Source organism: Trichoplusia ni, chromosome 6 (assembly GCF_003590095.1).
Source record: "Trichoplusia ni isolate ovarian cell line Hi5 chromosome 6, tn1, whole genome shotgun sequence".
Classification (NCBI taxonomy): domain Eukaryota; kingdom Metazoa; phylum Arthropoda; class Insecta; order Lepidoptera; family Noctuidae; genus Trichoplusia; species Trichoplusia ni.
The window spans coordinates 11,901,542-11,917,364 of record NC_039483.1 but is presented as its reverse complement, the minus strand read 5'-3'; the positions used below and the strand labels follow the sequence as shown (position 1 = coordinate 11,917,364).

Sequence of the window (15,823 nt, the reverse complement as noted above, 5' to 3'; positions counted from 1 at the left end):
ACAGATTGTTTTTTTTTGTTGTCTCTCATAGGCTTTTCACATTTTTCCTCGATACTTGGGGATTTCTAAGTTTTGTTAACTTCAGTTGTTGTACTACTTGCTTTGTAAATATATATTCGGATTTTTTTTTTGATCAATATGGAGTGTCCTAAAAAGAGTTATCAATTTTTACGTTTCGAAAGGATCCGACTAAGGCCTTCTAGATTATTATTATTAAAATATTTGATTTTGTTCTACAGAATTAATTAATTAGTTGTTAGCCTATTTTTATAACATACACTCGTATCATGCGTTCAAATTTGTTTATGATATTGACCTTATGAAAAACATAAATCATAGTGGGTATTAATATTATATTTTATTGAGATGTTCCTTCGCATAAATTATATGAAACTAGTCACATAAATGTATGATGTACAGCATAAAAAAATAACCCGGGTTTTTAGCAGCTATTTCTAGACCCCAAATATGTGAACAAAAGTTCATTCAGAATATCTTAATAGGTACTTAAGTGTTAAAAAAATAAAAATAATAATTACTATTTATTTATTAAGAAAATTGACAAATTTCACATACGCAAAAAAACCTATAGATCATTAACAAATAAAACTACCGTTTTTACTCTTCAATTAATTTATTACCATGCACTACTTAAAATTATATTATTATTTAATGATTGAGATGATGTTCTTTCGCATAAATTATATCATATTGGGGTTTTTTTCACCTTAACGTTTATTTACGGCATAAAAAATAACCCGGGTTTTTGGCTTCTAGACCCCAAATATGTGAACAAAAGTTCATTCAAGATTTAAAAATTAAAAGTAATAATTTTGATTTATTTATTAAGAAAATTGACAAATGCATATGCGCGAAAAAACTATAGATCATTATTAAATAAAACTACCATCTTTGCTCTTCAATAAATTTATTACCTTTGCACTACTTAAAATTATTGAAATAACTTAATTTACACTATGTACATTTAATTTGTTTATTTTTTTTTTGCTTTTTTAAGTCTGCTGGCCGTTATTTTCCCAATAAAGAGGCTACTACGTTTGGTTGGAAGTATCGGTCTCGGTTCTGACAACAAATAAAATAATACAATTTAGATGTTGCACTATGATACAACTACAAGACATGTTAAATTTTAATATTTTATTCTTCATAATGTTTGTACCGTTTCTGTTTCAGTTAGGTTTGAATTTCGACTTAGGTGCAGAGCTACATAGAAAAATAATAATGAAAAAACAATAATACGGTATCAACATTTATTTGTTCAATAACTTATTTTCCTAAAAGAGATGCCACGACACCTGCTGGTAGACTTGCAGGGGTAAGCTGAAATTTGTAAAGAAACCTCATGATATTTTTTTTAGACACCTTAATAATAATGCAGAGATGTATTGCTTTATAAGGTCATAAAGAATCTAAATTAAGATTCGAAAGAAATCTAGTTGTAAACTAAATGTAGATGACAAAAAAAATTAACCAGTAAACGTGTTTAAAAACATCTTTTAATAATAAAATTTTATTTAAACAGATAATCTAAACTGAAGTATTTTTTATCATCTCGATATTCATATAAAGTCTAATTATTATCCTAATAATGAAGCGACAACACCAGGTGGCAATCCCTGAAAATGAAAAAGTTATTCAAGTATTGGACCTCTTTACTAAAGAGTTAGTAAAAGTGGATTTGTACGATAAAAAATTTATTACAATAGTTAATGGTTTTTATGGTGACATTCAGGTCCAATAAAAGTGCCAATTCAGCCAGTAACGAATCGTAAAGTGGTAAAAAGGATTACTTAAATAAGTACTTATTTGAAACAAAGAGAGTTGTCAATGTCAAGATTACATCTCGGTATCACTGTAGCTGTGCTTGCACTGAACAGTTTGTACATCTCGACCTCGTAAAAATATGAAGTGTTTTTAATTAAGATTCTTCAACTTTAAAACCGGTCTTTTGATAGCATTGAAATCTATTTATAATTGCTAACCGTTACTAATATTGGCTGCACCAATCAATAAAAATATTACAGAAAAGTTAAACCTATGAAGGTTTTAGTCAAACTCACCACTGGCACTGGTCCCTGAATTTGGAATCCATTTTCATCAGCTGTGTAAAAAACGGAGACTGGTTTGCCATCAGTGTCTGTGTATGAGTATGATCCTGAGACCTCAATATGCTCGTCTTCTTGACCGACATTTACTAAACGTCCCGATTCTGAACGAGTTATGCCATTGGATGTCTCGTAGCTGAAATATAATTCAATTTGAAATTAATTTTATAGTATTTAAATTGGCAAACATGTTAGACGAAGTTTTAATTCACATTCAAAACATATTTTTATCATGCAGTTATAATTAATATCTTATGCGACTTGTATATTTATTTTTAATTCCTTTTTTTTATACGACTCCCGCACTACGGATTTTAGTCCTTGGGTTTTAAAAACATTCAATTAACATGCATGAAAAAAACCGAAATCAGAACAAGCATTCATAGATCCCCTTCGCGGGGATCGAACCTGCGACACGTCGCCGCGTGGTGGCATCAATCTAACTCAGCTATCCGCTCAGTCAACGTTGAAATAAAATAAATCAATAAATGAAAAAAGCATATTCATTCATACCTGAAATTGTAGCTCCCGTCTGGATCACTCGTGCTGTCGTATGATATGATTCTTGCTTGAGACTCATCAGGCAGTGCTGCGCCGGCTGTCAGCGACACAAGTGCGAACGCGACGACAACTATGCGATACATGGTGAACCTTGAACCACAAACACAACCGTTTAACCAAAACAACTTAACAACAAAGTAATTCAGTTTTTTTTTTACCTGACAAGTTTAACGCTCATGGATATTCAAATGCTGCGCCTAAGACTCCGACTTCTTTTATATACGACTTCGGTACTAATTATAGCACGATTTTTCTTGTTTACTACACGCTTTAGGGATGTTCTTTATTCTGTTTGTTTTTTTTTTAATATTTTTTGATCAATATTTAAAATAGATTTATAATTAAATACGCTATTTAGTTAGACCGTTGAAATTGAACTTCAAGTTAGGTGAGTTTTGTATCGTTCTAAAATAAACTTTTATTTATAATCACATTAATATTAGAATACCACCGAATGCAATGATTAATCGATATATTGTTGGAACGCGAACATCACTAATAGATTAGAATTTTTTATTCTTAAGCTGCATTGAGATTATGTTGAAAGGTCGGTTTATAAAAAAGACGTTAAATTACTAAAGTGTGTGAATTGAACTCCCCTGTGTTGCTTATCTATAATTTTATCGTTTTTACACATAAATCTTATTAAGGATTTTACATGATTTTTCTATTATGTAGCGGCACGACTGGGTCGGATAATTATTATCTAATTGTGCTACTCAAGGCATTGCCTGTGCGGAGAGCCGTGAGGTATAGTACACTACGCCAATGAACACTGTACGCGAAGTGTTGTGGTTTCATTCCCCGCATAGGACAAATTATTGTGATTGTGTTTGTGCATAGGTACATGTCATTTGAATGGTTTGTCTAGCTAGGCAGACTAAACTCTATGAAAAGAAAGTTTTTTTATTATTTTCAAATAAATTAGGTGTAAACTTTTTATGTTGACAAATATGATCAACGATGTAAGTATGACTAAAAAACAAATAAGCTAAAACCTTCATAGAAAAAACCTAAGTAATAATAATTAAACCAAAACCAAAAAGCATTGCAGTAACAAATAATTACGTAAAAGTTTAGTTAAAGTTCAGGTGTCGTTGTTTAACGGGATGTCCAACAATTGATTTATGATGTGTCACATAATGATGGTGCAAGCAACGTCACGTATTGTTCGGCTAGTACAGTAATAGTTATGTAAGTTGACAGATGAGATGGCGGACCAAAGGTAACTGGCCCATCGGCATCGGTGAATGCGTCTCATGATTGGATTACATACCAGTATTTCACACACGGCTTGTTTCATAAAGGGTATCAATTATTGTGGACTGTAATTATGTTGTCTGCATCATTTGATCTGAGCTATTCCAACTCGATGTCGGGTATTAGGGTCATTGTATTGGTACTGTATAGGTAATGTATGTTGAAAATATATGATTTGAATTCAATTCACTTATTAATTGCAAATGTTTTTGTATGTGATTGTTTGATAATGAAAGATTTTAAATTTGTTGCTTTATTATTTTTTGACACCTGGGAAAAATGTCAGATAGTCGTACGAACTTAGTAAAAAAAAATGACCAACCTTTGGCCTCTATCTTCAGTCTGGAATTTTCAGGACAAACTTAAAATAACTTAAAACAGAAAATAAAGAAATTTCTTGAGCTCTGAAGAATCCAGACCCAACCTCTTCCTCTTAGTAGGGGTGCTATGAACACGAGTCACCATGAACACCCATTTCAACCCTCACCCCCACACTTCATATAGGCTGCGCGTTGAGTATAGATATGTATGAAGGATTGCAAAGCATTGCCATACACCGACACAAAAACGCACATGGCGTAGCACGGCGGTTTAGTCAGTAAGTCAGTCTGACACTACCCTATGAGGATTCCCAGAACCTAACCTAAACAAAAAAAAGGTTGAGTATGGCTATTCTAAAGGAACTCTAGCTTTTATGCTGGTCTATTGAAGCCGTCAAAACCTGAGGTCAAATGAACAGTACAACAATAATTTGTGAATTATTTAAAATATATAAAATACTGAATGGATTAGATTAGGGCAAGCAATTACGCTATGAATCATGTTTAGTTGCTAACCGTTACTATAGAATGAAGACAAATAAATGTTGCTATTGAAAATTGAAAGCTCCATCTACCGGTTTTTACCCGCAACCAGTCGTAGTTGTCTTCCCACATTGATTTTTAACGCTACATCTCAATCATGACCCTGTTTTACGAGAACCTGTTCCACACGAATTTCTTTAAGCGAACATAGATGGCTCTGAATACAATACCGTAAAAACATGATACGTAGTGTATTTTGCTGAAGAACTTAAATACTTAAGCGAATTTCAGTTGCTCAGATGAGCTTTAAACAGATTTTATAAAAAAACAATCCTTTTTTTTACTTTTTCTCTAAATAGAGTTACAGGTTACATTTTCTCTACATTTGCCCTCATGTAATGTCAGCCTAGGTTTGAGCATTTGGACAGAAAATAAATTAGAATCTGGTCTTGTTTTTTTATATGCGATCATAAATGCTAATTGTTATCTGTAAGTGTTGCTTATTTAAGAGATATCTTAAAATATTATATTATTGAATAGCTTCTTATTACCTAATTAGTTCTCTTATTTATTGATTTATCTTGCATGTAAAATTTAGGGTCATACCCAAATGATGCTATGGATAGCCGAGTGGTTGAGGTCACCAAGCCACTCCCATAGAGTGTGACGTGACTCGGGTTCGATCCCCGCGTAGCACAAGTGTTTATGTGATCCACGATTGCCTGTCCTGAGTCTAGGACATAAAATATATCTTTTTCGCATTAAACTTTTTTTCAATTAAGATGTCCTACGTGCTCATCAGATAAAGATAAAAAGGAAACATTAATCACTTTGAACTTACAAGACAAATTATAAAATAGGTTATTCTGAATGGTCTGATATAAATTCTATCGTTATCTCAGGACAGTTATTTAATAAACAAGGTAAACACATAATAGATATCAAAGAAGCTTTAAGTCCATCATTTTATAAAATTACCTTGTCGTGCGCATCTAAGTAATGCTACTATAAAATAAATAACCGCATAATTATGTATTTCAATGAGCACAAATAAGTTAACTTGTCTAAATTTGATGTTAATAATGCCAGCGATAATTCAAGTAACATAACATTTAAGATAGCACCGGGCCAAGCGAGACGGCGTATAATTTTGTAGAGCAGCATCTAGCTTCTACAACTGCAAGAGTTGTATTTTGAGGAGCTCTTACGGCTTCAAACTTCTAACCTTTAATAAATATTTAAATGCAGCACTTTGTAAACTGAACACCTATTGCAGTATGTACACTTATAAAATTAATTTAACTATCTATGTATACAACAGATTCGTTTTTAATATTAACTGCTCGATGCATTTTAAAATGGAAAGTAATCAAAACAGTAATCACCAGATAGATAGTGTCTAAATATCTATTCCTATTCTCAAACATACTTCTGATTAACTACAGATTTTGTAAATTACATTCAAAGCGTATTGTCAGGTCATATGACAGGCTTTTTCCGATCAAGGATAACTTCCTATGCAAAGCATTACAACATGTTAAATAATAAGCATACGATATATTTTACCTTTGTCAAAGTATAAAATAAATACAAATGATTCATTGGTCAACTTCAGGCCGGGTTTATAGTGATTTATGCGACAGCAACAATATGACTAGATGCTTATGTAAGTTGCGGTCAAAGCTTGTGGTCTTGTCTGCAATGGTCTAACAAAGACTGTTTCAGTTATTAGATTGCAGTATTGATAGTTTGACAAGTGTTAAGGGGACTGGTGGATCCCCCCATAGGATAAACAAATGCTTCTTCGGAGTCGAGCTGCATTATGCGAATTGAACGTGTATTTTCCTATCCCTTCAGAAAGATAAATGAAATTTGATTAAAAAATTAGGGGAGTATCACGCGGCGGGCGGTATCACTAAAAAATATCAGAGTTACAAAATTACTATAAAAAAGAAAATTCGTATGGTATTCTTTAAAAAAATTACGTTCCTGTGACATTTGATAAAAGATGAAAATTGTATGCAAGCTAAAAGGTGCTGATTAGGTTATTTCTAACAAGTGATAAACAGTGTTAACAAGTGACACAAACAGAATGTATGCAATCTAAAATCTGAAGTGAAGGTGTCAACCGTTACGTATCCAATAGCCAGAACTCCTAACATTAGATGTGAAGTAATGTGAATTGAAACCATTCGATACTAAAATGTGTGTGATAATCCTATGCATATAGTAAGAGATGCAGCTTAATGAAATGCATTGGGTTCATCAACTTATTTAGCATATGTGATAAGTGTGTGGGCCAACCTAATGACCCATGTAGCAAGCATACAAATGTATCAAGCTTGTAATTTAATGGATTATTTTCTTAAGTAGCCATTTAATTTTATTACGCCTATATTTTTCTACAATGTATTCGGTTAAAGTGTAGACGATGTCCATTATTGTCCATGAATTTTAATATTTACGTGTATCATTGACGCAGAATTTTAATTAACTGTGATTGAAATAAATTGTTACATCTGATATGTTAATTGATTTTGAAATCGAGAGCCTAAAAGGTATTTGTTTTTACCCTTTAAGTTTATCAATTCATTTATGATAGTAATAATGACTCTTTTTTTCCAAACCTTAGTCATTATATTTATCATTTTTTCAGGGATATAAAGACAACAACCAAATTATATAAACATTTTTTACTTATCGATGTTGGTTCTTAAAAAAAATAAATCACAGTATGTAAAAATCGTTACAGATACTTATTCTACGCGTACATATTAACTATGTGATGATAGGTACAGTTTAGCGGTGAGTATCTCTCGATGCGATGATGTTTTGTTTAGCCGCGGAAGCCCTGGGGGAAGCCCTGCTGCTGGAAGGCCTGTTGCTGGTACTGGGGCTGCTGGGGCTGCTGGGGCCTGGAGTCGATGTAGGCGAGAGCGCGGAGGATGGCCTCGGGGGTGGGGGGAGGGGTGGGCAAGTGAGCGCCCTCGGCACGGAAACCTGGAAACAAATGATTTGTTAGTCGTAATATTTGACATCATTGTAGATGGGTGAGCTATTATAGGTTGTCGATTCAGTCAATCAACTCTTTTACACCTTTAGCCAGACGATCGCGGCTTTTAGATGATTGTTAATGAGGTGATTCTTCAGAATATATTATCACGTATTTTTTGTTAGTAACTCCTACATACTGATACTAGGCAGAACACTCAAATTTAATATTCTTAATACTTTTAAAACCAGATCAGATATCTGTTCTCGAAAGAATATAAACACATGATTATGTGTTTAGCATAGTTTCTCTTTGCATCATAGTTAACACCTATTAAACGTTCCAGTTTTGAACACTATATCGAGATCATTTTGAATCTTATTGAGGTTAATGTAATAGATGAGATGATCACCAATAATACTCCAATTTTGTTTTGTATTATATCGCTCTTAATATTGTATTTTTGAATTAAAAGAAGTGTTTAAAATTTTATTTTAAATACCATATTCAAGTATTTCGAAATCAATATGCTGCTATGCTGTGAGTCTGTGACCTACGTAGTTACTGAGAGACACAATAAAAAGTACCATATTAAGCATCATTCGACACTTTAAGATTCCAATTAAAAAACTTTAGATGCTTTAAAGTAAAATAAAATGTTGCTAAAAGAACTTGGTGACATTTGGTGTGTTTTATAACACTAAGCCTATTAGTACCAAAAAGATTTAAAGTTATTTGAGGTCTTCAGTCAAAAAACTTTGAAAAATATAAAAAAAAAGATATTTCAAATCGTTTGTTTGTATCTGTATACATACCGTTCTCGTCAGCGATGTAGGAGACAGAGATTGGGACACCCTCGGGAGAGCTGTAGGAGAAGGATCCCTGGGCGACCTGAGCCTCAGCGTCCTTCACGCCAGCGTTCTTCAGGTAGCCCTGTTCCTGGGCAGCGATGCCATTGCCGGTCTCGTAGCTAAAAAAAGAGTTCAAATTGGCATTGTTTGCAATGCAGATAACATCTTTTTATGTCGGATGAGCATAACTTTTGATTCACACGCAAAGACAGCCCGTATTGAATTAACAAACAATAATAATTTATGAAATTAAAAAGTAATTTATGAAGAGTGGCATAAATCAATCCAAGAATCGTTTTGCCCAAAGCAATGAAACATGAAAATATCAAATATAATGATGTGTTTCGGTAAAACGTTTTCATGTCATGCCATCACAGAGCATTGTCAATCTATCTCTTGGGAATCTTTTGTCTGCTCGTCAAGTTTATTGTTACAACATTCTAACACGTTTTGATATGAATATGGCATTTGCGAAAACTTGAAGATGTTTGACCTATATCATAAATCTAAGACTAGATAGGCAGTTGTTAGATGCCTAATGAGCTGTAACATTCTTGCTTTTTTATGAAACAAAAACTAGTAAGATGACCAAAGGAAACTATACTGTAAATGTCATCAATCAAAATTGATAGATGATCCCCTGACATATTGTGTTACTAATAAAGTCTTGCAAGAACATGCACAGCATGCAGGTGAATCACAAATATCAATGTGCTCATGTACAACACCTGGGCCAATTTGTTGCGTAATCAGGGCTTGGCTGTGAACGCTCACAGAGATGACTCCCACAAATTCTGCGTTTAATTCACTTGACACTGAAGGAATGCCCGTTTATGACATCATTCTTGCCTGGATATTTCTTAACATTGACTGATATGGATCCATATGTTAATCACTTTACGTTTCACATTGAGAGAGTGTTGAAATGGCAGTGGCTGTTAACCTTAAGGATTCAAGATTCTACCAATAATAAAATTCCAAATTTATGACCTTATTAGGGAAATAATTATTTTACAAATTTAGTTTTGTTGACTTTATCTGGACATATTGTTGCAAAGGTAAAAGTATTGACCAAATATATTTTTTGTATATTGTATTGACTGTGGTAGTCTATTACTAATTTTATAGCCTCCATGAATCTTTGTGTCAGATTAATACAACATTTATTCGTATTTATTATGTCATGGCAATTTTGCGATGCCATAAATTAAAGGTTTTGAGAAGGGTATAACTGAAAAGTGAGATCAGTACCTGTACTGGTAGGAGCGATCAGGGTTGATCTCCTGGGTTTGCTTGAGGATGGGGATCTCCTGTCCTTGGTACTGCGGCTGTGGCTGGTACTGTTGGAACTGGGGGGCGGCGAACGCGACGGCGACGAGAGCGGACAAAACAATGAACTGTTGGAAAAACAAAAACAATGTTATCTAACTTTTTTACCTTGTTTAACACATTGCTCGAGCAGAAACAATTGCCGAGATATTCAACTAATTTCTATAATGGTTCTCGTTGAAATAACTTGACATATAATACGCAGGTTTAAAAATGGCTATTTATCATTGAGGGGAAGAAAGGGGAATATTTACAGATCCTAGATCTATCCTAGATTTGAGATAGATACCCGTAAAATTTTGGCAGCAGCGGTTACAACAGGTATAAGACCGCATGTTACAACAGAATAGGTTATTTACATTTTTATGTCCGAATATAAGAAACACTAGTTCTGATGAAATTGTAATAAAAAGACCAACAGGGTGAGAGTTTACTGTTTTTATCTTATATCGAATAGTTCATACAGCGTTGACGCGTTACGCGAATGAGAATATTAACAACCAATTAATAATGATATATCATCATCATTTTAATGATCGTATTTTATAGATTTCACATTTTGACTTCGTGAAACATATTTTTCATCAAAAATCACATTTAAGCAACTGTGTATTCGAAAAAATCCCATACAAAGATGATTGTGCAAATTTATGAGAATTGGTAGTTAAGCACAATTTTTCTGTGGAAGAACATAACAAAAACATTTTAATTTTAATTACAACTGAATATTACTGTAGTATAGGTATAAACTAGGACAACAATTGCAAAATTTCACAAATATATATTTCACGATTTTACTGTTATTCTGCAAGAGGATTCGTATTGGTATTAAAAGGATTTTTATAACCAAATTATGTTTTGCCATTGTTATACGCTTGTTGGTTTTATCAAATCAATGTATTAAAAAGTAACTATTTTCCAATTGAAAAATTAAATGTATGTAAAATAAAGCTCAATAAACTAATTATCTTAAAAATTGTCCTGATAAACCGATATAAAAAACTGACCCGTAAAAAATTACTCTTAGGTCACTTACCGATTTCATTTTGTTGGTTTTATTGAATGTAGATTGATGTGCAGGTGATGATCTGCGGTAGATGTGTGTGGCTGGAATGATTATTGAGATCGACCGCCGCGGCTTTTATACGAACCGGCTCCGCGCCTCGTGAAATTGGAGTACGCGGGCGCGACGCAGGCTCTTACGGACACTTCAAAGCGCGTAGCCGCCCGCCCTCACATGCGTCGACCACTCTATCCTATACAACGCACACATCAATATATTATTAATAACCTGTAAATGTAATTATTGTACCCCTTTCACTCTTGTTAGTCTTGTATAGATAAGTTCCTTATTTTCGGTCTAAGAACTGAGAATGTTGGGATTTTTTTGCGTATTGCTTTATTTTAAGATAGGTCAAGGAGAACTACTTATTTAATATGGTTGGAATACTTTCATAGTAGCTTACGCTAAATTAAAAATCCATATGTAGGTGTATATGCATCATTGACATTTAAGCTAGCAGTCCAATATTCCAATCCAAAACATTAAAATTAGCACATTTGTGAATGTTTATACTGATTTAATTTCTATTGAATAACAGATATACTTGGGGAGACTACTTTGATTTATGTTAGTGAAGTTACGATCAAAATGTTTTAATAATAAAAATTTGTGAAGACCATTCTATGTGCCGTTATCGCAAAGTATCATAAGCTTTTAAACAAAACTAGTTGCAAAACAATCAATAATAAAAAAAAGTTTTCTAATTCGATTTTTTTACATACTATCTTTTTTCCTAAAACTTTTTTCAAGTACTGAGTTTGCAAACAGTCCTAACTAGGTAACAAGTTTTATCTCCAACAAGGTCTGGCACTCAAAAATGTGCATTAAAAAAAATATTTTTTGTGGTGTACCATGAGATGATAGATAGTCTTCAAACCAGACAGACATGTTTTAGGAAACCATTGTCTTACTGCGATATGTCTTAGCGATTGTCAGTTATTTATTTTGTATTCTTTAGCTTGCTTGTATAGGAGCGGCTACTGTTGGTAATAAAATGCTTTGGTAAGGTTATAAATAGGTTAACGTACCTAGAAATCTAGTGATGTGAATATACTGGTGTTTCTTCCGAGTCTTCTACAAACTCAAATTTACTTAATCAGTACAAGTTACTAAGTAGGTATGATGTTACGTCATTGGTTGGTAGACTTTTAAAACATCTTGAAACACGAGATTCTCTCTTCACAATTCGCAAATTTGATCTTAACACTTAACCGTGTATATAATTAGGTTGTATACTTGACGTTTATGCCTTACAATAATCTTGATACCTCGTGAAGTTGTATGTTTGCTTGAATTGAGGACTAATCAAGTAAATATTAGTGGACAGTTGCCCTTTCAAGTATTAGCCGCAATTAGCTACAAAGTTTCATTACGATGGCATCTGAGGAAAGGTTCCAGTTATTCTCGCATAATTCACCACTATTACATTGTTCAATAATTACACTGCAATCGAGGTAGCCTTATGGTCAAACCGCAGGACTGCAAAGTCGCAGGTCTCTAGTTCGATCCCAAGGCATGCACCGAATAAAGGTTCTTTATTTGTAGATCCTATCCGCTTTTATATCGGCAGATAAATATGTCATCTGTTGAAAATTTCCACTGTCTAATTACCTCGATTCCTGAGATACAGCTTGGTGATGGATAGACGGACAGACATTGGAGCCTTAGTAATAGAGTTTACCCTTTTACCCTTTGGTTACGAAAACGAGCACAGTAATCCTTATGGACCATCAATTGTTTTAGTGAACAGTTAAAGGGAAAAAAGTTCATACACGCGTGTTGGTACCTTGGCTGGTGTCTACTTAACCTTACAATACGTGTGGTCCGACACGCATATGACATATAGTTTTTTATCTCAGTGTAAAGAAGATTTTGAGACATGTTTATGAGTCTGCGCGGTTGTATTCGAGTTCATATTTTGACCGTGAGCTACTAATGAGGCAGGGAGGTTCGTAAGAGCTATAAATATACGTTTCGGTGAAGACCCGAACTAGTCTATCTGTAACAGAGAATATAGCATGTTTTTTTTCTATTTTATAACTTTAAAGCACATATCTGTCAGGTATCATTGATTTTTGTTTGTATCCCAGGCTCATTCGTGAAAATAGAAACCGGTAAATAATGTCAACAATTCAGCAGTTATTTGTAACTAAATGCACGAATAGCCGACTGGTGCAGTTTACCATGCCATACTGTTACGTATCGCGGGATTGATCCCCACGCAGGACAAGTATTTGTGTGATCCACGAACACTTATTCTGAGTCTGGGTGTCTTTTTGCGATACAAGGATTAAGTCAAATGAGTCGTTTTTTTATCCGACTTACAATAGCTATCATCACATGCCTCAAAAAATTCAAGAGAACTTATGCATCGATCGATGCACGTGTATTGGTGTAAAAATATTCATTGATTTAAATTATCGACAATCGATACAACATCACGTACCTACCATACATACTTTTGTGAAATAAATTACCACTTAAATAAAAACATAACATAGCATTACATGGTTATAATAACATCACCTTGTGCAAAACAATTATATTGATCATAGTTTATAGTAACAATTTTTTGGATCAAAGTAATAAAATTATTACCATAATTTATAATCTGCTAAAACTTGAATTGCTTCAGGAAGACATCAATTAGACGAAGTGTACATTGAAAATATAATTTATTTATTTACTTTTATTCTTACAAGAGTATATTTTCTTGTAAATGGTGGACTGTACCTATTTTTCTTATTTACTAAGGGAATCGCAATATCAACTATGCCCTTCCACGACCTGGTCACGATGACCAGTCAAGTGCTCCACTGAGGGTTACGTACAAATAAGCTGAAGAAAAAGCAATCAAAATGTTGTAAAAACACCATGCTCCAATTAAAAATCTCTATTCTAATTATATTGTATATATTTTGAATACAAACTCACGAGAGAGTTTCTATTTGCACGTAAAGCTTCTAATATATCAAATTAAATAGCCACCTACACCAATACCTTACAATCAATAACTCCGTAATTGACATTTGTTTTGTTTCAACTTAGATTTTTTATTTAATTATTCTGACATCTAATTAAAGATGCTTCGACGTCGAGTTATCACAAAATCTCGATTGTGTTCAAATATATTAACACTTGAACGTATGCTCATTAATCACTTGAAGTTAGGTGTCACAAGTGGAACAAATTGCTTGCGTACACCAATTATAATAATGCTATATTAGAATTCGTTGTTGTAACTGAAATGTAGGGTCGCGGTAGCCCAAAGGGTTACGGACCGGATCTGCAAGGTCGGTTCGAATCTGGACAGTACCAATGTCACTTTATTAATGTCACACGCACTTTCTTGCGTATTATCAGGTATTTTGAAATTGTTGTATTATCGTAGCTTAGTGGGCGATTTAATATGTCTCACATGTTACTTAAATAAAGTAAGAATCGGTTCTAGTGCGAGTCGTACTCGCAACATTGAGGGCTCCGTAAAATATTGGTTGATTCTTATTAATTTTCATTATTAGTTGTTCAACTGTGTCGCTATCAGGGTTCATAAGAAACGAATGGACGGATTAGAAGATGAACAGACGAACAAACAGCGGAGTCTTAGAAAAAGGGTGCCTGGACGTTGCTTAACTTTTGATTACAAACTCGTTTTTAGTTTAATAAATTCTAATTTAATAATACACTAATTTAACAATTCATAGCAGTACATAAAACACTTAATTAATTAATCAATGCCCCACTTAAAGTTAATAACATCTCGTTTCTTAAAACAGATTATGACTACTTTAAATACAAGCTGTCAGTAAAGAATCTTGTTTCGAATATTTTATTACTGAGTGATGATAGTTGTCCAATTAAAGCGATAATCGTAATGTATGAATTACTCACTTAAATGGACGGTAGTAAAAATTACAATAATTCGTACGAGTTTTTTCGCGAATCGTGATGACAAACCTGTATTATATTTTTGGCACAACCTGAGTGGTGAACTATTGTGGTAACTGAGTAATGGCGCCCAACGGGAACTGGGCTTAAGGAGCCTTTTACATCGCACCAACTATTATGAGACATATTTTTGTAGTTTACATGATTCACGGTATAAGAATAAAATTACTATAGGACAATAGCGCTCCACACACTGTTTTCTAAAGTAATGTTTCATTGTACTACTGGCAACATGCGTATTTTCGAAACACTAATTTCGCGCAAGTCGATTCTGAAAGGTCATGTAATAGCATTACATAAAACAAAAGCAACATTAATAAACAAGGTACGAAGATAGCCGTAATTACCAAGTAATAAGTTACTGGCACATTAAAACTGTCGAGTTGCAGACGCCTAGGTAATATATTAGTTTCGCCTTTCTAACAAAACTTTTTGTTCTACGATTATCTTAGAGATATATTACTTCTTGTGCACACTTCTATTTGAAGAATGCTTATTGGACATTTTTTGATTCTATGCATAACTATGGGGAACATCAAGGAGGAAATCGGTTTTTTCCGTAGATGGGTGGCCATCGATGTCATAACATGTTCCTACGTGTTTCAGAAGGCACGTTAAATCATAGGTCCCGACTGTTATTCATAAAGCTTTGACAATCAGGAACCTAAAAAAACTGACAACCAGTCTAAGGGGTACTTATCGTGATGCCTAGGTAATTGGGTTGAGGAGGTCAGACAAGCAGACGCTCCTTTTAAAAAACTGGCACTGGCTGCATCCACTTAGAATGGAAGCCGACCCATCAAATGATTTCAACCCGTTGTCTTGTCCCGTCAATGTTAAGCATAACAGCTGATTTGCGGTTTTCTAAACGACAAAATGTAATTTTGGTC

The 15,823-nt window shown here is 33.7% G+C and overlaps 2 protein-coding genes across 2 annotated transcripts; both read right to left on the bottom strand.

Moving 5' to 3' along the window:
- Positions 1-1,005: 1,005 nt before the first annotated feature.
- Positions 1,006-2,881, bottom strand: LOC113495396 (endocuticle structural glycoprotein SgAbd-5-like). The gene is made up of 4 exons (XM_026874095.1): positions 2,846-2,881; positions 2,640-2,777; positions 2,082-2,262; positions 1,006-1,083 (listed from the first exon to the last, which is right to left on the bottom strand). Exons 1-4 carry the CDS (start codon positions 2,863-2,865, stop codon positions 1,030-1,032), a joined length of 393 nt encoding a protein of 130 aa, XP_026729896.1. The 5' UTR covers positions 2,866-2,881; the 3' UTR covers positions 1,006-1,029.
- A 4,547-nt stretch (positions 2,882-7,428) lies between these two features.
- On the bottom strand, positions 7,429-11,127 carry LOC113494946 (endocuticle structural glycoprotein SgAbd-2-like). The gene is made up of 4 exons (XM_026873486.1): positions 10,959-11,127; positions 9,845-9,990; positions 8,558-8,712; positions 7,429-7,750 (listed from the first exon to the last, which is right to left on the bottom strand). Exons 1-4 carry the CDS (start codon positions 10,965-10,967, stop codon positions 7,587-7,589), a joined length of 474 nt encoding a protein of 157 aa, XP_026729287.1. The 5' UTR covers positions 10,968-11,127; the 3' UTR covers positions 7,429-7,586.
- Between the last annotated feature and the right edge of the window lie 4,696 nt (positions 11,128-15,823).